The sequence below is a fragment of the Scyliorhinus canicula genome, chromosome 20, assembly GCF_902713615.1.
Source record: "Scyliorhinus canicula chromosome 20, sScyCan1.1, whole genome shotgun sequence".
Taxonomy (NCBI): Eukaryota; Metazoa; Chordata; class Chondrichthyes; order Carcharhiniformes; family Scyliorhinidae; genus Scyliorhinus; species Scyliorhinus canicula.
The window spans coordinates 81071965-81095874 of NC_052165.1; the positions used below are offsets into that span (position 1 = coordinate 81071965).

At 49.8% G+C, this 23910-nt stretch overlaps 1 protein-coding gene across 1 annotated transcript in view; it reads right to left on the minus strand.

The window, feature by feature from the left end:
• Positions 1 to 165: 165 nt before the first annotated feature.
• Positions 166 to 23910, minus strand: part of tmem178b (transmembrane protein 178B) — a 494362-nt gene continuing 470617 nt past the window's right edge. The window contains exon 4 of the mRNA XM_038780955.1: positions 166 to 930. Coding sequence (XP_038636883.1) covers positions 680 to 930 — 251 coding nt within the window. The 3' untranslated portion in view covers positions 166 to 679. The remainder of the gene's footprint in view (positions 931 to 23910) is intronic.

Below are 23910 nucleotides of genomic sequence, written 5' to 3' on the forward strand. Positions count from 1 at the left end.
CTGTCAAACTGGACAAGGGACCAGAGCTTTGCTGGCCACTGTGAGCTAAATCCACACCCAAACATCACCTCCAAACAACTGGGAGATAGGGAGAAGTTTAATTCAAATACAGTGCTCAGACCAAAGAACATTATCAAATGTTACCAAGGCAGAACTCAGCCCCTGTTCAAATTCAGTTTCCAATACACTTTATTTCCACATGGAAGAAAATAAATTACAGGTTGACAAGGTACACCGATCATAAAACACGCACGCACACATACACACACATACATACGTACACGCACACGTTTAGTATGAAAATGATCTGTGAAAATAATCCCAACACACAGAGTTCTGGGTTTTAATGAAAGAGATTTCTGTACACTACAGCAAGTAAAGTGGGGACATAGCAACCATGATGAACTTGACTAATCGAACTTATTCATCAGCACAACCAGGATGTCAGAGTGTTGATCATCTCAATTGAATGAAACAGTATAGATACAGCATATACATAAAGTTCCTCTTCATTGAACGAAATAAGACTAACATATAAGTCAAGAATTATACATCGCTCCGGGTTTGCTGTCAGATAATGTCAGCTTGTGTGCCATCAAAGGTCCGTCAAGCCAGGCACCGGTTGAGCAAGACCCTTTTGCCTGGTCCTGCTCTGCTCTTGGTCACCCCCCCTAAGCCTTTAGCAGACTGTCCCGTTTTCTGGCCTGGTTTTAGGGTAGCTCGTCCTGGGGATGGTTTGGACCGAAGGTGCCAGTGTGCAGAAGAATCCAGCGATGAGCGTCAGCCCCAGACCTCCCCAGGCACAGAACATGGACCAGCCGTAGCCATGGCTGATATCGTCGGGCAGGCCGTACAGGTATCTGGGGTATCGGGAGAGTTCAAAATTAATTCCAGCGACACAGGTGCACAGTGAAATGATGCAAAACGTCCCTGCAGAAAACAGACAGGAATATTTGGTTAAAACCACATTTCAATTTCATGAATTTTTAGAAAAAAATGCAATGCAGCAACAGAACTTCCTTGAAACGGGTCACTTTGTGTTGAGCATTGACCTGGCACAGCAATAATTAATTCAAAGCTTTCCATTGAATGGTCCCAGTCAAATTATAATCATTATCTTGTTGAGCTGTCGTGTATTTCTAGGTTTCTATCTTACTCCCCACTCCACAGCCCCTCCTCCTTCATAGTTTCATAGAATTTACAGTGCAGAAGGAGGCCATTCAGCCCATCGAGTCTGCACCGGCACTTGGAAAGAGCACCCTGCTTAACCTCACCCTCTCCCCGTTAACTTGCAACCCCATCTAACCCAAGGGCAATTTTAGCATGGCCAATCCACCTAACCTGCACATCTTTGGACTGTGGGAGGAAACCGGAGCACTGGGAGGAAACCCACGCAGACTCCTGAAATCTTTTCCCTTTGGGAAGCAGGGAATGAGGGTTAAGGGGTGGGTTGGGGAGAGGCAGGGGCCCAGCTCAGCTCATCTGAGATACCGTTATCCCACTGAGAAGGCAGTAAATTCAATCATGAGAGGGTATCGCAAGGACAATATAAACACTTGAACATACAAACACATGAACTAGGAGCAGGAGTAGACCCCTCGGCCCCTCGAGCCTACTCCGCCATTCAATAAGATCACGGCTGGTCTGATTGTAACCTCAACCCCACATTCCTGCCGACCCCTGATAACCTTTCACCTCTTTGTTAATCAAGAATCCATCTAGCTCTGCTGAATATTATTCAAAGATTCTGCTTCCACTTCCTATTGAGGAAGAGAATTCCAAAGACACACTCTGAGAGAAAATATTTTTCTTCATCTTTGCCTTATTTTTAAACAGTGACCCCAAGTTCTAGATTCACCCACAAGAGGAAACATCCTCTCCATGTCCACTCTGTTAAATTCCCCTGGCCTGTCCATCCTTTCCTCATAAGGCAACTCGCCCATTCCATGTATCAGTCCGGTAAACCTTCTCTGAGCTGCTTCCTTCCTTAAATAAGGTGACAGGGCAAATGGCTTCCCTAAATTCTCCGGCCATTGGGATTCACTTTTCCCGCTGACAGTATACCCCTGCCCGTGGGTTTCCCGATGACATGGGATGGTTTCAAGGGGAATGCCGCATGGCTGAGAAACACACGGTTGGGGGCCCGGAGAATACAGTCCCTCATCACCAGCTTATTCAACGATGAGCGACTGAACTTCATTGACTTCTGTAAGTTCCCGTGACATAGAACATAGAACAGTACAGCACAGAACAGGCCCTTCGGCCCTCGATGTTGTGCCGAGCAATGATCACCCTACTCAAACCCACCTATCCACCCTATACCGTAACCCAACAATCCCCCCTTAACCTTACTTTTAGGACACTACGGGCAATTTAGCATGGCCAATCCACCTAACCCGCACATCTTTGGACTGTGGGAGGAAACCGGAGCACCCGGAGGAAACCCACGCACACACGGGGAGAACGTACAGACTCCGCACAGACATTTCCTCTCCGTTAATCAAATCAAGTACAGCCGCTGCGTCAATTCACTGCTTCCCAGTAGCTATCCTTTATATGAGAGGAATTGAACGTAAAACTTCATAAGGATAAATCTTTGGTCAGATTTTCCGTGGAATGACAATCACAGCTAGATTACCATTCCACTTGTTTTCACTTCCCCAGGTCAGAAGCTGCACATTTCCCGCCCAATATTCCAACTCGGAACATGCAACCCTGTAGCTCCGTACTCCTCCAGCAGCATCTGGGGAGGGCAGCCACACCCCCTCTTACAGCACTAGCTGTCATAAAGTGGGTAAATTTAGAGCTCCCAGCCGCTTTGGTGTGTAAGGTCAGCAGAAGAGGGTCAGGGATGCGTTGGGGAAGGCATAGCAGGAGGGCAGTCAGGGGTTTAGTGGGATAGTTGAGGGTCAGGACGGCAGTCAGGGCTTGAGGAGGGTTGGGAGGAAAGCTGGGGGTGGGAGTTAGTCGAGGTTTGGGAAGGTAGTCAGGGTGGGGGAGGGGTGGGTAGCTGGGAATCGGGAGGGCAGGTTGGAGCTAGTCAGAGGCTCCAGTGGGTAGTGTGGTGGCAGGGAAGCTAGACTGGGGGTGGGGTTTAGTGGGGAAGCTAGACTGGGGGTGGGGTTTAGTTGGGGGTATTGTTTGATTGGGGAGGTGGGTGTGCAGTTGGGTGGTCCAGTGAGGTGTCGCAGGGTGGGTGGGGGTGGGGGTGGGGCATAATTACCCACGAGTTAGAAGTGGTTTTAATCCTTCTAAACTGTTCCTGGATAACTATTCTGCTCAGGGAGTGGGAACCATCCAAAGTCTCTGATTTGAATATCGGATAGTTCCTATTGCAGAATAAATGCCTGTCGGAAGTTTAAACTTCCTGGGCTATTCCTGTGCAGTCCTTGTGTGGGGATGTCCGGGTTGGGGGTGGGAGGAGCGGGGGGGGGGGGGGGGGATTGCCTGTGCCCCCAGTGCTTTTACTAGGGAAGCTCCGGGGTATAGTGCCCCCCAAAGGATTGGCGGTTCTGGACCTGGTACCTTTATTAAGGATATTGTGATAACAGAAGCTGACACAGGACCACTGCTTTACAGTGCTTTTGTAACCAGTCCCACTGAGCATGTTGACATGTACCATCCTGACTCTGATATCTCGGCATCTCTGAAGACATTGATGCTCAGCTCCACTTTAATGAACGAACACATGTACAACTGATTTTCATGGCGCTGCAGTGAAGATCCATCGCAGGGGAAGATACAGCCTGCCGATAACATTCTGCAAGGGTTGCCTTCAGAACATTCCAGAAATCCCCTTACCAAAGGACCATGGGTGGAAACTAGAAAATGATGTAAAATGTTTCAGAGCCAGCAATTGTCATGCAGCATGCACATTGTTTATGCGTACAAGGGCTCACCAAGGTAGAAAGCCATCTTGTAGTGACATCTGCTCGTGTGCAGCAGCCTTGATTTGGGTCGTGATTTTTTTTTTAAATTTAGAGAACCCAATTATTTTTGTCCAACTAAGGGGCAATTTAGTGTGCCCAATCCACCTACCCTGCACATCTTTTTGGGGGTGAGACCCACGCAGACACGGTGAGAATGTGCAAACTCCTCCGGACAGTGACCTGGGGCTGGTATTGAACCCGGGTCCTCAGCGCCGTAGGCAACAGTGCTAACCACTGTGCCACCGTGCCTTCTTGGGGCGTGATTTAATGGCCTTGCTGTGCCTGGTGACAATCTGTGCGAGCCGGTTAGATCGTGGGAGCAGCATAAATCGGGGGAAATCAGTGAGAAATAAAGGGCGGGATTCTCCGACCCCCCGCAGGGTCGGAGAATTGCTGGGGGGCGGCGTGAATCCTGTCCTCGCCGGCTGCCGAATTCTCCGGTGCCGGAGTTTTGGTGGGGGCGGGAATTGCCCCGCGCCAGTCGGCAGCTGCTGGCAGCGGCTGTCCCGGCGATTCTCTGGCACGATGATCTGAGTTGCCGCCTGTTTTCGGCGGGTCCCGCCGGCGTTTGTGTGATGAACGTATTATGGTAACCATTCACCACTGTACTACATTGTATTATGCTGTTGCCCATGTGGGCTCCACCTATGGACCATTGTACTGTATTACAACGCTTGTATCATGTTGGTGCCCTTGTGGGCTCCGCCCTTGGCTCCGCCCATGTGAGGGGAGGTATATAGAGCACTGTCCTGTAGGCGGCACTCAGTACAGAGCAGTCGCAGGCAGGCACTGTTCTAGTTGATTAAAGCAACTGTTCACTTCAACTCTCAGTCTCGTGTGAATTGATGGTCGTATCGGTATGTTACGACAGGTACTTACCGGCAGGACCTGGCTCCGCGGTCCTCGGGGGAGGGTGGGGCACGGGTGGATCTGGCCCCGGGGGGTGCCCCCATGGTGGCCTGGCCCGCGATCGGAGACCACAGATCGCGGGCGGGCCTGTGCGATGGGGCACTATTCTTCCCCGCCGGCCGGCGTGGTGCAAACTTCTCCGGCACCGGCCTAGCCCCTGAAGATGCCTTCGGGGCAGCTCGATGCCGGAGTGGTTCACACCATTCCTTCGCGCCGGAGTTGCCTGTCCCACCGGTTTCCGAAGAATCCCGACCATTGTTTTCGGGAAAGAAAACTAAACACCCCCACCACGATCACCCGCCCATAAAAAACTAGGTGCCGAAAAACACTGACCTCGCTCGGAGCTGCGATTCTCCAAGGCGGTTGAAAGTGAATTGAGTTTTGGCCAGAACGCCATATTCTCCATTCTCACTTGGGGCGGCAATGGGCAAGTTTGGACGACCCCACCCAAGAATTATTTACAATAAAATGGGTAAGTATAGGTATGGGTATGTTAGTATGGGTACGGATAGGTTGGATGATATATTAGTGTGTGTCCCTCTGAAGTTTGAATAATCATGGATGATGTAAATGGTTGCTGGGGTAGATTTCTTCCTTAGCAACAGGAATGAAAAATAACTTTGATTTTGCATAAATGCACCATAAGATAATGCATCATGTCCTCAATGAAAATCCCTTTGGCAATAAGACATAGGAGCAAAATTAGGCCACTCGGCCCATCGAGTCTGCTCCGCCATTCAATCATGGCTGATATTTTCTCACCCCCATTTTCCTGCCTTCTCCCCATAATCCCTAATCCCCTTATTAATCGAGAACCTATCTATCTCTGGCTTAAAGACAGTCAGTGATTTGGCCTCCACAGCCTTCTGCGGCAAAGAGTTCCACAGATTCACCACCCTCTGGCTGAAGAAATTCCTCTGGCTGAAGAAAATGTAACATCTGAAAGTTTGCAGATGATACCAAATTAGGTGGGAGGGTGAATTGTGAAGAGGATGCAGGGATCCTACAGCAAGATCTGGACAGGTTGGGCGAGTGGGCAAATCAATGGCAGATGCAGTATAATTTGGATAAGTGTGAGGTTATTCACTTTGGAAGCAAATACAGGAAGGCAGATTACTGTTTTACCGTTGTAAATTGGGAGAGCAGGGCCGGCTCAAGGCACCGGCAACTCGGGCAGTCGCCCGGGGCACCATGTGCTCGGGGGCGCCAGAGACTCGGGTCCCGTGCATGCGCAGTTGGGCCGGTGCCAACCAGCGCATGCGCGGTGGCCGCCCGCCCCCAGGGCGGCCCCCCGGCTCGGTCCGCCCCCCCCGCTCAGTCCCCCCCGCCCCCCCTCGGGTCCGCCCCCCGCCCCGCCCTCGGGTCCGCCCCCCCTTCGGGTCCGCCCCCCGCGTCCGCCCCCCCGCGTGTCCGCCCCCCCCCCTCGGGTGCGCCCCCCCTGCCCCGCCCTCGGATGCGCCCCCCCGCCCTGCCCTCGGGTCCGCCCCCCCGCCCCGCCCTCGGGTCCGCCCCCCCTCGCCCTCAGGTCCGCCCCCCCTTCGGGTCCGCCCCCCGGCGTGTCCGCCCCCCCTCGGGTCCGCCCCCCCGCCCCCCCTCGGGTCCCCCCCCGCCCCCCCTCAGGTCCCCCCCCTCGTGTCTGCCCCCCCTGCCCCTCCTCTGCCTCGCCCCCCCCTCCTCGGCCTCGCCCCCCCCTCCTCGGCCTCGCCCCCCCCTCCTCGGCCCCGCCCCCCCCTCCTCAGCCCCCCCGCCCCCCCTCGGCCCCCCCCTCGGCCCCCCCCCCTCGGCCCCGCCCCCCCCTCCCAAGGGCGCCGAAGTTCAGCTTGCCCGGGGCGCCAGCAACCCTAGAGCCGGCGCTGTGGGAGAGGGGAGTGTGCAGCGGGGCCTGGGCGTCCTTGTGCACCATTCGCTGAAGATAAGCATGCAGGTGCAGCAGGCGGTAAAGAAGGCTAATGGTATGTTGGCCTTCATTGCCATTGCAAGAGGTTTCGACTATAGAAGCAGGGATGTGTTGCTAAAATTGTACAGGGCCTTGGTGAGGCTACACTTGGGAGTATTGTGTGCAGTTTGGTCTCCTTCTCTGAGGAAGGGTGTTCTTGTAAATGGTTGCTGGGGTAGGTTTACCAGACTGATTCCAGGGATGGCGGGACTGTCATATGAGGAGAGATTGACTAGGTTGGGATTGTTCTCGCTGGAGTTCAGAAGAATGAGGGGGGATCTCCTAGAGATTTATAAAATTCTAACAGGACTACACAGGGTAGATGCAGGGAAGATGCTACCAATGATGGGTGTGTCCAGAACCAGTGGTCACAGTCTGAGGATTCAGGGTAAACCATTTCGGACAGAGATAAGGAGACATTTCTTCACCCAAAGAGTGGTGAGCCTGTGGAATTCATTACCACAGGAAGTAGTTGATGCTAAAACTTAGAATATATTCAAGAAACGGCTGGATATAACACTTGGGGAGAATGGGATCAAAGGCTATAGGGAGAAAGCAGGATTAGTCTATTGAGTTGGATGGTCAGCCATGATCGTGATGATTAGCGGAGCAGGCTCGAAGGGCCAAAAGGCCTCCTCCTGCTCCGATCTTCTATGTGTCTATGTCCATCCTGGAAAACCTCCTATGCACCCTCTCCAAAGCCTCCACATCCTTCTGGTAGTGTGAGAACCAGAATTGTGCGCAATTCCAACAACTAGTTCTATACAACTGTAGCATGACTTGCCAGTTTTTATACACAATGCCCCGTCCAATGAAGGCAAGCATTCCGTATGCTTTCTTGACCACCTGGCCACTTGTGTTGCCACCTTCAAAGATCCATGGACATGCACGCCCAGATATCTCTGACTTTCTATATTCCTAAGAGTTTTGCCATTTACGGTATATTTCCCATCTATGTTAGCCCTACCAAAATGCATTACCTCACATTTGTCTGGATTAAACTCCATTTGCCATTTCTCTGCCCAAGTCTCCAACCTATCTATGTCCTGCTGTATCTCTGACTATTCTCAATACTATCTGCCACTCCACTAACCTTGGTGTCATCCGCGAACTGACTAATCAGACCGACTATATTTTCCTCCAAATCGTCTACGTACACCACAAACAACAGAGGCCCAAGCACAGATCCCTGTGAAACACCACAAGTCACAACCTTCCATTCAGAAAAACACCCTTCTCCCCGCATTCTTCTGAACTCCAGCGAGCGACAAACACAGAACGAGCCAGTTCTGCATCCTTCTTACCATCTCAGCTCTGATCCCGTGTGACATAACCTTTTATACCAGCCTGCCATGAAGCACCTTGTCAAAGGCTTTACTGAAGTCCATGTAAACAACCCTCCCATCATTAAATATCTTTGTCACCTCCTCAAAACAATCTCAATCAAGTTAGTCAGGCACGACCTCCCCTTCACAAAACCATGCTGTCTATCGCTAATGAGTCCCTTTGTTTCCGAATGGGTATAAATCCTATCGCTGAGAATTCTCTCCAATAATTTACCTACTCCTGATATGTGGTCACCAGCCTCTAGTTCTATAGTCCCTATCTGGGAAATATCAAGAATCAGGTAAATATGTTTAAAATATGTATCTAAATGAAAAGTTGCAAGTCCCTGAATCTTAAATCTATGTTACCAAGAATTAGCCAAACTAAATGAAAATTATTTTCTACAACAGAAAAATGCTGGGCAGGATTCCTGGGGGTTCATGCTGGGGCGATCTTATGATCCCGCTGATGGTGCAACTTCACCTCAGTTTTTGCACCGGTGAGAGGTGCGATCAACAGGAAACCCATTGACAATGGAGGGACGAAAAGATCCTGCCTCCGGCCACTGGGAAGACACCTTCCACTGTTGCAGAACACACCCCTGAGAGGGAGGAAAGTTCCACCTAGCACAACAACTTTGAGATTCAGTACCCCAGTGTTATACAGTGACAGACCCATCCCCACCAGTACTGTACCCCAATGTTATACAGTGACAGACCCATCCCCACCAGTACTGTACCCCAGTGTTAAACTGTGACAGGCCCGTCCCCACCAGTACTGTATGTCAGTGTTATACAGTGACAGACCCATCCCCACCAGTACTGTACCCCAGTGTTAAACTGTGACAGGCCCGTCCCCAACAGTACTGTACCCCAGTGTTATACAGTGACAGACCCATCCCCACCAGTACTGTATCCCAGTGTTATACAGTGACAGACCCATCCCCACCAGTACTGTACCCCAGTGTTATACAGTGACAGACCTGTCCCCACCAGTACTGTACCCCAGTGTTATACAGTGACAGACCTGTCCCCACCAGTACTGTACCCCAGTGTTATACAGTGACAGACCCATCCCCACCAGTACTGTATCCCAGTGTTATACAGAGACAGACCTGTCCCCACCAGTACTGTACCCCAGTGTTATACAGAGACAGACCCATCCCCACCAGTACTATACCCCAGTGTTATACAGTGACAGACCCATCCCAACCAGTACAGTACCCCAGTGTTATACAGTGACAGACCCAGCCCCACCAGTACTGTACCCCAGTGTTATACAGTGACAGGCCTGTCCCCACCAGTACTGTACCCCAGTGTTATACAGTGACAGACTCATCCCCTCCAGTACTGTACCCCAGTGTTAAACTGTGACAGACCTGTCTCCACCAGTACTGTACCCCAGCGTTATACAGTGACAGACCCATCCCCACCAGTACTGTACCCCAGTGTTATACAGTGACAGACTCATCCCCTCCAGTACTGTACCCCAGTGTTAAACTGTGACAGACCTGTCTCCACCAGTACTGTACCCCAGTGTTATACAGTGACAGACCCATCCGCACCAGTACTGTACCCCACTGTTAAACTGTGACAGACCTGTCCCCACCAGTACTGTACCCCACTGTTAAACTGTGACAGACCTGTCCCCACCAGTACTGTATGCCAGTGTTATACAGAGACAGACCTGTCCCCACCAGTACTGTATGCCAGTGTTATACAGAGACAGACCTGTCTCCACCAGTACTGTACCCCAGCGTTATACAGTGACAGACCCATCCCCACCAGTACTGTACCCCAGTGTTATACAGTGACAGACTCATCCCCTCCAGTACTGTACCCCAGTGTTAAACTGTGACAGACCTGTCTCCACCAGTACTGTACCCCAGTGTTATACAGTGACAGACCCATCCGCACCAGTACTGTACCCCACTGTTAAACTGTGACAGACCTGTCCCCACCAGTACTGTACCCCACTGTTAAACTGTGACAGACCTGTCCCCACCAGTACTGTATGCCAGTGTTATACAGAGACAGACCTGTCCCCACCAGTACTGTATGCCAGTGTTATACAGAGACAGACCTGTCCCCACCAGTACTATACCCCAGTGTTATACAGAGACAGACCTGTCCCCACCAGTACTGTATGCCAGTGTTATACAGAGACAGACCTGTCCCCACCAGTACTATACCCCAGTGTTATACAGGGACAGGCCTGTCCACGCCAGTACTGTACCTCTGCGTTATACAGTGACAGACCAGTCCCCACCAGTACTGTACCCCAGTGTTATACAGTGACAGGCCTGTCCCCACCAGTACTGTACCCCAGTGTTATACAGTGACAGACCCATCCCCACCAGTACTGTACCCCAGTGTTAAACTGTGACAGACCTGTCTCCACCAGTACTGTACCCCAGCGTTATACAGTGACAGACCCATCCCCACCAGTACTGTACCCCAGTGTTATACAGTGACAGACTCATCCCCTCCAGTACTGTACCCCAGTGTTAAACTGTGACAGACCTGTCTCCACCAGTACTGTACCCCAGTGTTATACAGTGACAGACCCATCCGCACCAGTACTGTACCCCACTGTTAAACTGTGACAGACCTGTCCCCACCAGTACTGTACCCCACTGTTAAACTGTGACAGACCTGTCCCCACCAGTACTGTATGCCAGTGTTATACAGAGACAGACCTGTCCCCACCAGTACTATACCCCAGTGTTATACAGAGACAGACCTGTCCCCACCAGTACTGTATGCCAGTGTTATACAGAGACAGACCTGTCCCCACCAGTACTATACCCCAGTGTTATACAGGGACAGGCCTGTCCACGCCAGTACTGTACCTCTGCGTTATACAGTGACAGACCAGTCCCCACCAGTGCTGTACACCAGTGTTATACAGTGACAGACCAGTCCCCACCAGTACTGTACCCCAGTGTTATACAGTGACAGACCAGTCCCCACCAGTGCTGTACCCCAGTGTTATACAGTGACAGACCAGTCTCCACCAGTACTGTACCCCAGTGTTATACAGTGACAGACCTGTCCACACCAGTACTTAGACTTAGACTTAGACTTAGAACAGTACAGCACAGAACAGGCCCTTCGGCCCTCGATGTTGTGCCGAGCAATGATCACCCTACTTAAACCCACGTAACCCGTGTACCCGTAACCCAACAATCCCCCCGTTAACCTTACACTACGGGCAATTTAGCATGGCCAATCCACCTAACCCGCACATCTTTGGACTGTGGGAGGAAACCGGAGCACCCGGAGGAAACCCACGCACACACGGGGAGGACGTGCAGACTCCACACAGACAGTGACCCAGCCGGGAATCGAACCTGGGACCCTGGAGCTGTGAAGCATTGATGCTAACCACCATGCTACCGTGAGGCCCCTCCGTGAGTACTGTATCCCAGTGTTATACAGTGACAGACCTGTCCACACCAGCACTGTACCTCAGTGTTATACAGTGACAGACCAGTCCCCACCAGTACTGTACCCCAGTGTTATACAGTGACAGACCAGTCCCCACCAGTACTGTACCCCAGTGTTATACAGTGACAGACCAGTCTCCACCAGTACTGTACCCCAGTGTTATACTGTGACAGACCTGTCCCCACCAGTACTGTACTCCAGCGTTTTACAGTGACAGACCTGTCCCCACCAGTACTGTACCCCAGTGTTACACAGTGACAGACCTGTCCCCACCAGTACTGTACCCCAGTGTTACACAGTGACAGACCTGTCCCCACCAGTACTGTACCCCAGTGTTACAGTGACAGACCTGTCCCCACCAGTACTGTACCCCAGTGTTACAGTGACAGACCTGTCCCCACCAGTACTGTACCCAGTGTTACACAGTGACAGACCTGTCCCCACCAGTACTGTACCCCAGTGTTACACAGTGACAGACCTGTGTCCACCAGTACTGTACCCCAGTGTTACAGTGACAGACCTGTCCCCACCAGTACTGTACCCCAGTGTTATACAGTGACAGACCTGTCCCCACCAGTACTGTACCCCAGTGTTACACAGTGATAGACCGGTCCCCACCAGTACTGTACCCCAGTGTTACACAGTGATAGACCGTGTCCCCACCAGTACTGTACCCCAGTGTTATACAGTGATAGACCTGTCCTCACCAGTACTGTACCCCAGTGTTATACAGAGACAGACCCGTCCCCACCAACACTGTACCCCAGTGTTATACAGTGACAGACCCATCCCCACCAGTACTGTACCCCAGTGTTACACAGTGACAGACCCATCCCCACCAGTACTGTACCCCAGTGTTATACAGTGACAGACCTGCTCCAACCAGTACTGTACCCCAGTGTTACACAGTGACAGACCTGTCCCCACCAGTACTGTACCCCAGTGTTACACAGTGACAGACCTGTCCCCACCAGTACTGTACCCCAGTGTTACACAGTGACAGACCCATCCCCACCAGTACTGTACCCCAGTGTTATACAGTGACAGACCTGCCCCAACCAGTACTGTACCCCAGTGTTACACAGTGACAGACCTGTCCCCACCAGTACTGTACCCCAGTGTTACACAGTGACAGACCCATCCCCTCCAGTGTTATACAGTGACAGAATATATTTTTCATCCGTCTGCAAACTGAAATTCACTAAAATTCTAGTCGCACCATCAACCTGTGTTCCACAACATTCTCCGCCAGCCTGTGAACTCCGAGCATGGCCCAGAGTCTCCTGAGTGTGGGAGAGATTGTTTAACACTCACCTCGAGTGGATACTTGAAAGGAATAGGGAAGAGAATAAGCTGCGGCGGCCTCACAAACACATGCCGAGTTGTAATATTGATAGCTTTAGCTTTTCGGCTGGTTTGAAGTGGGCTATTTGAGATGGGCTGTTTGTGTAGTCTGCCCTCTGGTTCACATACTGATTCACAGGGGAGGGGAGCAATTGTTAAATTATACACTTGAAGTAAATTCCTCTCATTACCCGCTGACAGAATAGGTTGGTAAATGGATGGCATTTGAATGCAATAAAATGTTTAATGGGCACACACTTAAATGGCTGTTGTTTTAAAATGCCACCAAAGACTTCAGAGTGGCATACTTAGATTTACAAGCTACAAATTGCCAGAGGAAGCTCAGTTATTACAAAGCGGTTTTTTTTCCCATCCCAATGAATGAGATTTGAAATGGGTTTTCATCAATCCAGATTTTTCCGGTTCTGTTACCTGTTTCTGGTGGCACAGGGGTTAGCACTGCTACCCAGCAGGGACCCGGGTTCAGCTATGGCCTCAGGTGACTCTCTGTGCGGAGTCTACATGTTCCCCACGTGTCTGGGTGGGTTTCCTCCGGGTGCTCCGGTTTCCTCCCACAGTCCAAAGGTGTGCAGGTTAGGTGGATTGGCCGTGATAAATTGCCCCTTGCTGTCCAAGAAGGTTAGGTGGGGTTGCGGGGAGTGGGCCTAGGTAGTGTGCTCTTTCGGAGGATCGGTGCAGACCTGATGGGCCGACTGGCCTCCTCCTGCACTGTAGAGGTTCTATGATTCTATGAGTGATTGGGCCTAGCTGTCTCTGGCCCTGTAGCCTTAATAGATGCCTCTCAATTCTGCTATGAATTCTGGGCTAATGCTGACTCCATTGCTGCCCCTTTTTTGCAGCCGTGCCTTTGGCTTGAGGCAAATGAAAGAAAAGGTAGCTGGAGCGGTTGATCAGAAACAGGCCAAGAAAAGGAACTTGCTAACATCCCTCTTGGCAAACTCAATGTCAGCACCCTCTATTTTGAGGCAGAGACTATAGGTTCAAAACCCAAAACTCGCGCTGATACTCCAGTGCAATTCCTGGAGGTTCCATCTTTTGGATGTAATAGAACATAGAACATTACAGCGCAGCACGGGCCCTTCGGCCCTCGATGTTGCGCCAACCCGTGAAACCATCTGAAGCCTATCTGACCGACACTATTCCATTTTCATCCATATGTCTATCCAGTGACCACTTAAATGCCCTTAAATTTGGCGAGTCTACTACTGTTGCAGGCAGGGCGTTCCACACCCCTACTACTCTCTGAGTAAAGAAACTGCTTCTGACATCTGTCCTATATCTACCACCCCTCAATTTAAAGCTATGTCCCCTCGTGTTGGTCATCAGCATCCAAGGAAAAAGACTCACTGTCCACCCTATCTAACCCTCTGACTATCTTATATGTCTCTCTTAAGTCACCTCTCAGCCTTCTCCTCTCTAACGAAAACAACCTCAAGTCCCTGAGCCTTTCCTCGTAAGACCTTCCCTCCATACCAGGCAACATCCTAGTAAATCTCCTCTGGACCCTTTCCAAAGCTTCCACATCCTTCCTATAATGTGGTGACCAGAACTGCACGCAGTACTCCAGGAGCGGCCGCACCAGAGTTATGTACAGCTGCAGCATGACCTCGTGGCTCCGAAACTCAATCCCCCTGCTGATAAATGCTAGCACACCATATGCTTTCTTAACAGCCCTATTAACCTGGGTGGCAACTTTCAGGGATTTATGTACCTGGATGCCGAGATCTCTCTGTTCATCTACACTACCAAGAATCTGGCCATTAGCCCAGTACTCTGCATTCCTGTTACTCCTTCCAAAGTGAACCACATCACACTTTTCCGCATCAAACTCCATCTGCCACCTCTCAGCCCAGCTCTGCAGCTTATCTATGTCCCTCAATAACCTATAACATCCTTCAGCACTATCCACAACTCCACCGACCTTCGTGTCATCTGCAAATTTACTAACCCATCCTTCTACACCCTCTTCCAGGTCATTTATAAAAATGACAAACAGCAGTGGCCCCAAAACAGATCCTTGCGGTACACCACTAGTAACTGAACTCTAGGATGAACATTTGCTATCAACCACCACCCTCTTCTTTCAGCTAGCCAATCACTGATCCAAACCGCTAAATCACCTTCAATCCCATACTTCCGTATTTTCTGCAATAGCCTACCGTGGGGAACCTTATCAAACATTTACTGAAATCCATATACACCACATCAACCACTTTACCCTCATCCACCTGTTTGGTCACCTTCTCAAAAAACTCAATAAGGTTTGTGAGGCATGACCTACCCTTCACAAAACCATGTTGACTATCGCTAATCAACTTATTCTTTTCAAGATGATTATAAACCCTATCTCTTATAACCTTTTCCAACATTTTACCCACAACCGAAGTAAGGCTCACAGGTCTATAATTACCAAGGTTGTCTCTACTCCCCTTCTTGAACAGGGGGACAACATTTGCTATCCTCCAGTCTTCCGGCACTATTCCTGTCGACAAAGACGACATAAAGATCAAGGACAAAGGCTCTGCAATCTCCTCCCTGGCTTCCCAGAGAATCCTAGGATAAATCCCATCTGGCCCAGGGGACATCTATTTTTACACTTTCCAAAATTGCTAACGCCTCCTCCTTGTGAACCTCAATCCCATCTAGCCTGGTCGACTGTACCTGAGTATTCTCCTCGATAACATTGTCTTTCTCCAGTGTAAACACTGACGAAAAATATCCATTTAACGCTTCCCCTATCTCCTCTGATTCCACACACAACTTTCTACTACTATCCTTGATTGGCCCTAATCTTACTCTAGTCATTCTTTTTTTCCTGATATACCTATAGAAAGCCTTAGGGTTTTCCTTGATGCTATCCGCAAATGACTTTTCGTGTCCTCTCCTCGCTCTTCTTAACTCACCCTTTAGGTCCTTCTGGCTAACTTGTAACTCTCGTGCCCTAACTGAGCCTTCATGTCTCATCCTAACATAAGCCTTCTTCTTCCTCTTGACAAGTGCTTCAACTTCCTTAGTAAACCACGGTTCCCTTGCTCGACAACTTCCTCCCTGCTTGACAGGTACATACTTATCAAGGACACGCAGTAGCTGTTCCTTGAAAAAGCTCCACATTTTGATTGTACCCATCCCCTGCAGTTACCTTCCCCATCCTATACATCCTAAATCTTGCCGAATAGCATCATAATTACCTTTCCCCCAGGTATAATTCTTGCCTTGCGGTATATACCTATCCCTGCCCATCGCTAAAGTAAACATAACCGAATTGTGATCTCTATCACCAAAGTGCTCACCTACATCTAAATCTAACACCTGTCCGGGTTCATTACCCAGTACCAAATCCAATGTGGCCTCGCCCCTTGTTGGCCTATCTACATACTGTGTCAGAAAACCCTCCTGCACACACTGCACAAAAACTGACCCATCTATAGTATTCGAACTATAGTATTTCCAGTCAATATTTGGAAAGTTAAAGTCCCCCATAACAACTACCCTGTTACTCTCGCTCCTGTCGAGAATCATCTTTGCTATCCTTTCCTCTACATCTCTGGAACTATTCGGAGGTTGATAGACAACTCCCAACAGGGTGACCTCTCCTCTCCTGTTCCTAACCTCGGCCCATACTACCTCAGTAGACGAGTCCTCAAACATCCTTTCTGCCGCCGTAATATTTTCCTTGATTAACAATGCCACACCCCCCCCTCTTTTACCATCTTCTCTGTTCTTACAGAAACATCTAAATCCTGGAACCTGCAAGAACCATTCCTGTCCCTGCTCTACCCATGTCTCCGAAATCGCCACAACATCAAGATCCCAGGTACCAACCCATGCTGCAAGCTCACCCACCTTATTCCAGATGCTCCTGGCGTTGAAGTAGACACACTTCAAACCAGCATCTTGCTTGACGGTGCCCTCTTTCGAACTTTTAACCCTATCCCTGCCCTCACTACTCTCAACATCCTGTACACTGGGACTACAATTTAGGTTCCCATTCCTTTGCTGAATTAGTTTAAACCCCCCCCCTTCCCCCCCCCCCCCCCCAGGATATTGCACCCCTTTGGTTCAGGTGAAGGCCATCCTGTTTGTAAAGGTCCCACCTACACCAGAATGAGCCCCAATTATCCAGGAAACCAAAACTCTCCCTCCTGCACCATCCCTGTAGCCATGTGTTCAACTCCTCTCTCTCCTTATTTCTCACTTCGCTAGTACGTGGCACGGGTAACAACCCAGAGATAACAACTCTGTTTGTTCTAGCTCTCAGCTTCCACCCTAGCTCCCTGAATTTCTGTCTCAAATCCCCATCTCTCTTCCTACCTATGTCGTTGGTACCTATGTGGACCACGACTTGGGGCTGCTCCGCCTCCCCCTTAAGGATCCCAAAAACACGATCAGAGACATCACAAACCCTGGCACCTGGGAGGCAACACACCAACCGTGAGTCTCTTTCGTTCCCACAGAACCTCCTGTCTGTTCCTCTAACTATGGAGTCCCCAATGACAAGTGCTCTGTTCCTCTTCTCCCTTCCCTTCTGAGCAACAGGGACAGACTCTGTGCCAGAGACCTGTGCTCCATTGCTTACCCCTGGTAAGTCTCCCCCCCCCCCCTCCCCCAACAGTATCCAAAACGGTATACTTGTTATTGAGGGGAACAACCACAGGGAATCCCTGCACTGCCTGCCGGTTCCCTCTCGTTCCCCTGAGGGTAACCCATCTACCTTCGTCTTTTACCTGAGGTGTGACTACCTCCCTATAACTCCTCTCAATAACCCCCTCCGCCTCCCGAATGATCCGAAGTTAATCCAGCTCCAGCTCCAGGTCCCTAACGTGGCTCTCGAGGAGCTGGAGTTGGGTGCACTTTCCGCAGATGTAGTCAGCAGGGACACTCGAGGTGACCCTTTCCTCCCACATTCTGCAGGAGGAACATTCAACTGCCCTAACCTCCATTCCCACTGAACTAACTTCCCAACTACTGAAAACGAAAAAAAAAATGTTAAACTGAGGCCCTGGCCGGTGATGTAGTGGGCAAAACCAGCATCCCTAATTACCCTGGAACTGAATGGCTTGCTGAGCCATTTCAGGGGGCAGTTAAGAGTGAACCATATCACTGGAGGTCTGGAGTCACATGTAGGCTAGACCATGTAAGGACAGAAGATTTCTTTCCCTAATGAAATGAAATGAAAATCGCTTATTGTCACAAGTAGGCTTCAAATGAAGTTACTGTGAAAAGCCCCTAGTCGCCACATTCCAGCGCCTGTTCGGGGAGGCTGGTACAGGAATTGAATCGTGCTGCTGGTCTGCCTTGGTCTGCGTTCAAAGCCAGCGATTTAGCCCGGTGCTAAACCAGCCCCTTGATTAATTCAGACATTAATAAACCAGATGGCTGTTTACAACAATCAATGGTAGTTTTGCATTCACCATTACTGAGACTAGCTTTTCAATTCCCGATTTATTGATTGAATTTAAACTCCACAGACTGCCCTGGTGGGATTCGAACCCCTGTCCTCACAGCATGAATCTGGACCTCTGGATGACTAGTCCAGTGACATTACCGCTAAATCACCACCTCACCCATTACATTGTCTCCAAGGATAAAGAGTTCCTCTCTTTTGAACATTCCTTTAAATTTGTAATCTCTCATTCCTGGTCGCATTCTCGTGACTCTTCATTGTCCCATCATACTTGGAAAATATGGCTTCTTAACCAGTGTTTTGGACAAATTCTACACTCCACTGCTTTCATGTTCAGTTCCTCTATAAAGATTTGAGAACTAGTTTCACTCCACCCCACCATTAACGATTGATTTAACTGCATCCCAGGATCAGTAATGGTGGCTACAATACCCATAACCCTTTGCACTCCAGATACTGCTCTATACATTGCATGTTTTAAATGAAGTGCACAGAGTCAGGGCCAATTTGCATCCTGGATTGTAGCCAGAACAGAACAAGAGAAGGGCAGCAGGGTAGCATGGTGGTTAGCATAAATGCTTCACAGCTCCAGGGTCCCAGGTTCGATTCCCGGCTGGGTCACTGTCTGTGTGGAGTCTGCACGTCCTCCCCCTGTGTGCGTGGGTTTCCTCCGGGTGCTCCGGTTTCCTCCCACAGTCTAAAGATGTGCGGGTTAGGTGGATTGGCCATGCTAAATTGCCCGTAGTGTCCTAATAAAAGTAAGGATAAGGGGGGTTGTTGGGTTACGGATATAATGTGGATTTGTGGGTTTGAGTAGGGTGATCATGGCTCGGCACAACATTGAGGGCCGAAGGGCCTGTTCTGTGCTGTACTGTTCTATGTTCTATTCCCCCTTTGCATTCGCACAGGTTGCTTGCAGGTTCCCTGCTTCCTGGTGAGAGCTGTAATGAGAGTGACTGCCCTTGACATCAAGGCAGCATATGACAGAGAATGGCATCAAAAGGAGCCCTAGCAATACTGGAGTCATGGGAATCAGGTGGGAAAAGCTCCACTGGTTGTCATGCTTAGCACAATGGAAGATGGCTGCGGTTTTTGGAGGTCAATCTCAGGACATCACTGCAGGAGGTCCTCAGGGTCGTGTCCTAAGCCCAACATAGAACATAGAACAGTACGGGCCCTTCGGCCCTCGATGTTGCGCCGACCTCTGAAGCCTATCTGACCTACACTATTCCATTTTCATCCATATGTCTATCCAGTGACCACTTAAATGCCCTTAAAGTTGGTGAGTCTACTACTGATGCAGGCAGGGCGTTCCACACCCCTACTACTCTCTGAGTAAAGAAACTGCCTCTGACATCTGTCCTATATCTACCACCCCTCAATTTAAAGCTATGTCCCCTCGTGTTGGTCATCACCATCCGAGGAAAGAAACTCTCACTGTCCACCCTATCTAACCCTCTGACTATCTTATATGTCTCTATTAAGTCACCTCTCAGCCTTCTCCTCTCTAACAAAAACAACCTCAAGTCCCTGAGCCTTTCCTCATAAGACCTTCCCTCCATACCAGGCAACATCCTAGTAAATCTCCTCTGAACCCTTTCCAAAGCTTCCACATCCTTCCTATAATGTGGTGACCAGAACTGCACGCAGTACTCCAGGAGCGGCCGCACCAGAGTTATGTACAGCTGCAGCATGACCTCGTGGCTCCGAAACTCAATCCCCCTACTGATAAAGACTAGCACACCATATGCCTTCTTAACAGCCCTATTAACCTGGGTGGCAACTTTCAGGGATTTATGTACCTGGATGCCGAGATCTCTCTGTTCATCTACACTACCAAGAATCTGGCCATTAGCCCAGTACTCTGCATTCCTGTTACTCCTTCCAAAGTGAACCACATCACACGTTTCCGCAATAAACTCCATCTGCCAACGAGCGTCAGCTGCTTCACTAATGATCTTCCTTCCATTATAAGGTCAGAAGTGGCGATGTTCGCTGATGACAGCGCAATTTTCAGTGCCATTCTCGACTCTTCGGACACTGACGCAGTCCATGTCCAAATACAGCAAGACCTGGACAATATCCAAGCTTGGGCTGATAAGTGGCAAGTGGTATTCGTGCCACACAAGTGCCGGACAATGGCCATCACCAACAAATGAGAGTCTAACCAACGCCCCTTGATGTTCAATGGCTTTACCATTGGCCGACTGGACCTGACTTCCGTGGCCGCCCAGCCAATCCGGGCAGCAGGGAGGCAGGGCGGGAGCTCGCTGTCAACGGTAATCGCATTTAATTGACGGTTATTGAAATGCTTTTCGGTTATAAACGTTTTTCACTTCGACACGCTTCATGCGGGACTTATGACTGAGACCGTTTCGTTCGTTCTTGATGACGCTTTGCGAACGGTTAACTAATGACGTCATGGACTGCAGCAGGTGGGACTGCTCCCGCGTGGTGTGGTGGGCAGGACAAATGGAGTGGAAGCCGCTGGCCCCAAGGACTTAGCCAAAAAAAGATTAAGGGGTGGATTCCACAACATCGTCTTAATGGACGGAGCATTTGCAATAAAGTGGATGAACTAATCGTGCAGATAGATATAAATGGGTATGATACAATTGGGATTATGGAGACATGGCTGCAGGGTGAACAGGGATGGGAACTGTATGTCCCAGGGTTTCCAGTAATTAGGAAGGACAGACATGAAGGAAAAGGTGGTGGTGTGGCACTGCTGGTTCAAGAGGAAATTAACACAGTAGTGGGAAAAGGAAAGTAGCTCTGACAATGTGGAATCTGTGTGGGTAGAGTTGAGAAATATCGACTTCCGGTGGTGGCTATGAAGGAGTAGGTCGCACATTTGGTGGCTCCCGCTCAGGTGGGAACTTTGGGCCTTTTTCCCCGATTTTCTGTCAGATCTGAAGTGGAAAATTGATGTTGGATACAACTGTGACGAGGAATCCTACATCAGTGCATGGAGAAGCGGACCAGGAGTGCTCGCAAAGGAAGAAATAGGCGAATGGAGAAGGCTTGGGCTGAGGCTGCAGCGAGAGAAAGCATGGCGGACAACCGGAGTTCTGGCTCTAAGACCCAGCGGTTGACGGAGCAGCTGATGCAGTTCAGACAGGAGGGCTTCGCCAAGCAGAAACAGGAATGCTTGGACCTGATTAGGGAGTCGATTCCGCGACTGGAACTCAGACTGGATGCTCAAGAACGGGCGATCCAGAAAGTGTAGAAGGCACTGACTGAGCAGGAGGAGCACCAAGCTGCAGTGGAGTTGGAGGTGGGAACGTTGAGAGACCAGCAGAAGAAGCCCCTGAAGAAGGTGAAGGACCTCGAGAATAGGTCCCGCCGGCAGAACTTGAGAACCGTTGGTCCCTCGGAGGGATCCAAAGGAACGGACGCAGGGGCATACATAGCGGCGATGTTTGTGAAGCTACTGGGGGAAGGGTCGTTCTCCCGACTCTTGGAGGTGTACAGGGCGCACAGTGCTAGCGAGGAAGCTGCATGTGGGTGACCCCCCGAGATCAATGGTGGTGAGATTCCACAGGTACCTGGACAAGGAGTGCATTCTACGGTGGGCCAGGCAGACACGGAGCTGTAAATGGGAGAACAGCATCCTGCGTATATATCAGGACCTGAGCACGGACATAGAACATAGAACATAGAACAGTACAGCACAGAACAGGCCCTTCGGCCCTCAATGTTGTGCCGAGCCATGATCACCCTACTCAAACCCACGTATCCACCCTATACCCGTAACCCAACAACCTTACTTTTATTAGGACACTACAGGCAATTTACCATGGCCAATCCACCTAACCCGCACATCTTTGGACTGTGGGAGGAAACCGGAGCACCCGGAGGAAACCCACGCACACAGGGGGAGGACGTGCAGACTCCACACAGACAGTGACCCAGCCGGGAATCGAACCTGGGACCCTGGAGCTGTGAAGCATTGATGCTAACCACCATGCTACCCTGCTGCCCCTAATGTCCAGGAGAAGAGCGGGGTTCAACCAGATAAAATCGACCATTTTTAAGAAGAAGGTTAAGTTCGGACTGATGTAGCCGGCCCGTCTTTGGGTCACTCATGAAGAGCAACATTTCTACTTTGAGTCGCCTGAGGAAGCGATGGACTTTGTGAGAAGGAAAAGGCTGGTAGCGGAATGAGGTGTTTGGACTGAACTTTGCTACGGTGCTCATGTGTTTTTTCTTCTTTTTAGTTATTTAAAAAAGAGAGAAAAGTTTTTATCTTTGGATGTTACTTGTAATGCCTTTTGTGTTGAATTGGGGTCTGCGGACGAGCTGCTTGAGTTAAAATTTGCATTTTCACTGATGGCGGATGGAGGTGTGAATGTTAGACGTTGGATCTTATTTTTGATTTTCTTTGTGTTTCTTTTAGGCATATGGAAACAACAATAACTGTTCATTCCTGTCTGGCACAAAAGCAAAGGAGGTAAGAGAGCTGGTTTAGCTCAGTGGGCTAGACAGCTGGTTTGTGATGCAGAACAAGGCCAGCAGTACGAGTTCAATTCCCGTACCAGCTGAGAATTGTGAATCTCCCTCTGTGTACCCGAACAGGTTCCAGAATGTGGCGACTCGGTGCTTTTCACAGTAACTTCATTGCAATGTTAATGTAAGCCTATTTGTGACAATAAAGATTATTCATTTATTTATTACTGAATCCGCAACTATCAACATCTCGGGAGTTATCATTGAGCTCAAACTGAACTGGACTAGCCATATAAATACTATGGCTACCAGAACAGATCAGAGGCTGGGAATTCTGCGGAGAGTAACTCTCCCTCCTGACTCCGCCATGTACAACATAAGAACATAAGAACTAGGAGCAGGAGTAAGCCATCTGGCCCCTCGAGCCTGCTCTGCCATTCAATGAGATCACGGCTGATCTTTTGGGGACTCAGCTCCACTTTCCGGCCCGAACACCATAACCCTTAATCCCTTTATTCTTCAAAAAACTATCTATCTTTCTCTTAAAAACATTTAATGAAGGAGCCTCAACTACTTCACTGGGCAAGGAATTCCATAGATTCACAACCCCTTGGATGAAGAAGTTCCTTTGAAACTCAGTCCTAAATCTACTTCCCTTTATTTTGAGGCTATGCCCCCTAGTTCTGCTTTCACCCGCCAGTGGAAACAACCTGCCCGCATCTATCCTATCTATTCCCTTCATAATGTTATATGTTTCTATAAGATCCCCCCTCATCCTTCTAAATTACAACGAGTACAGTCCCAGTCTACTCAACCTCTCCTCATAATACAACCCCTTCAGCTCTGGGATTAACCTGGTGAATCTCCTCTGCACACCCTCCAGTGCCAGTACGTCCTTTCTCAAGTAAGGAGACCAAAACTGAACACAATACTCCAGGTGTGGCTTCACTAACACCTTATACAATTGCAGCATAACCTAGTTTTAAACTCCATCCCTCTAGCAATGAAGGACAAAATTCCATTCGCCTTCTTAATCACCTGTTCCACCTATAAACCAACTTTTTGTGACTCATGCACTAGCACACCCAGGTCTCTCTGCACAGCAGCATGTTTTAATATTTTATCATTTAAATAATAATCCCT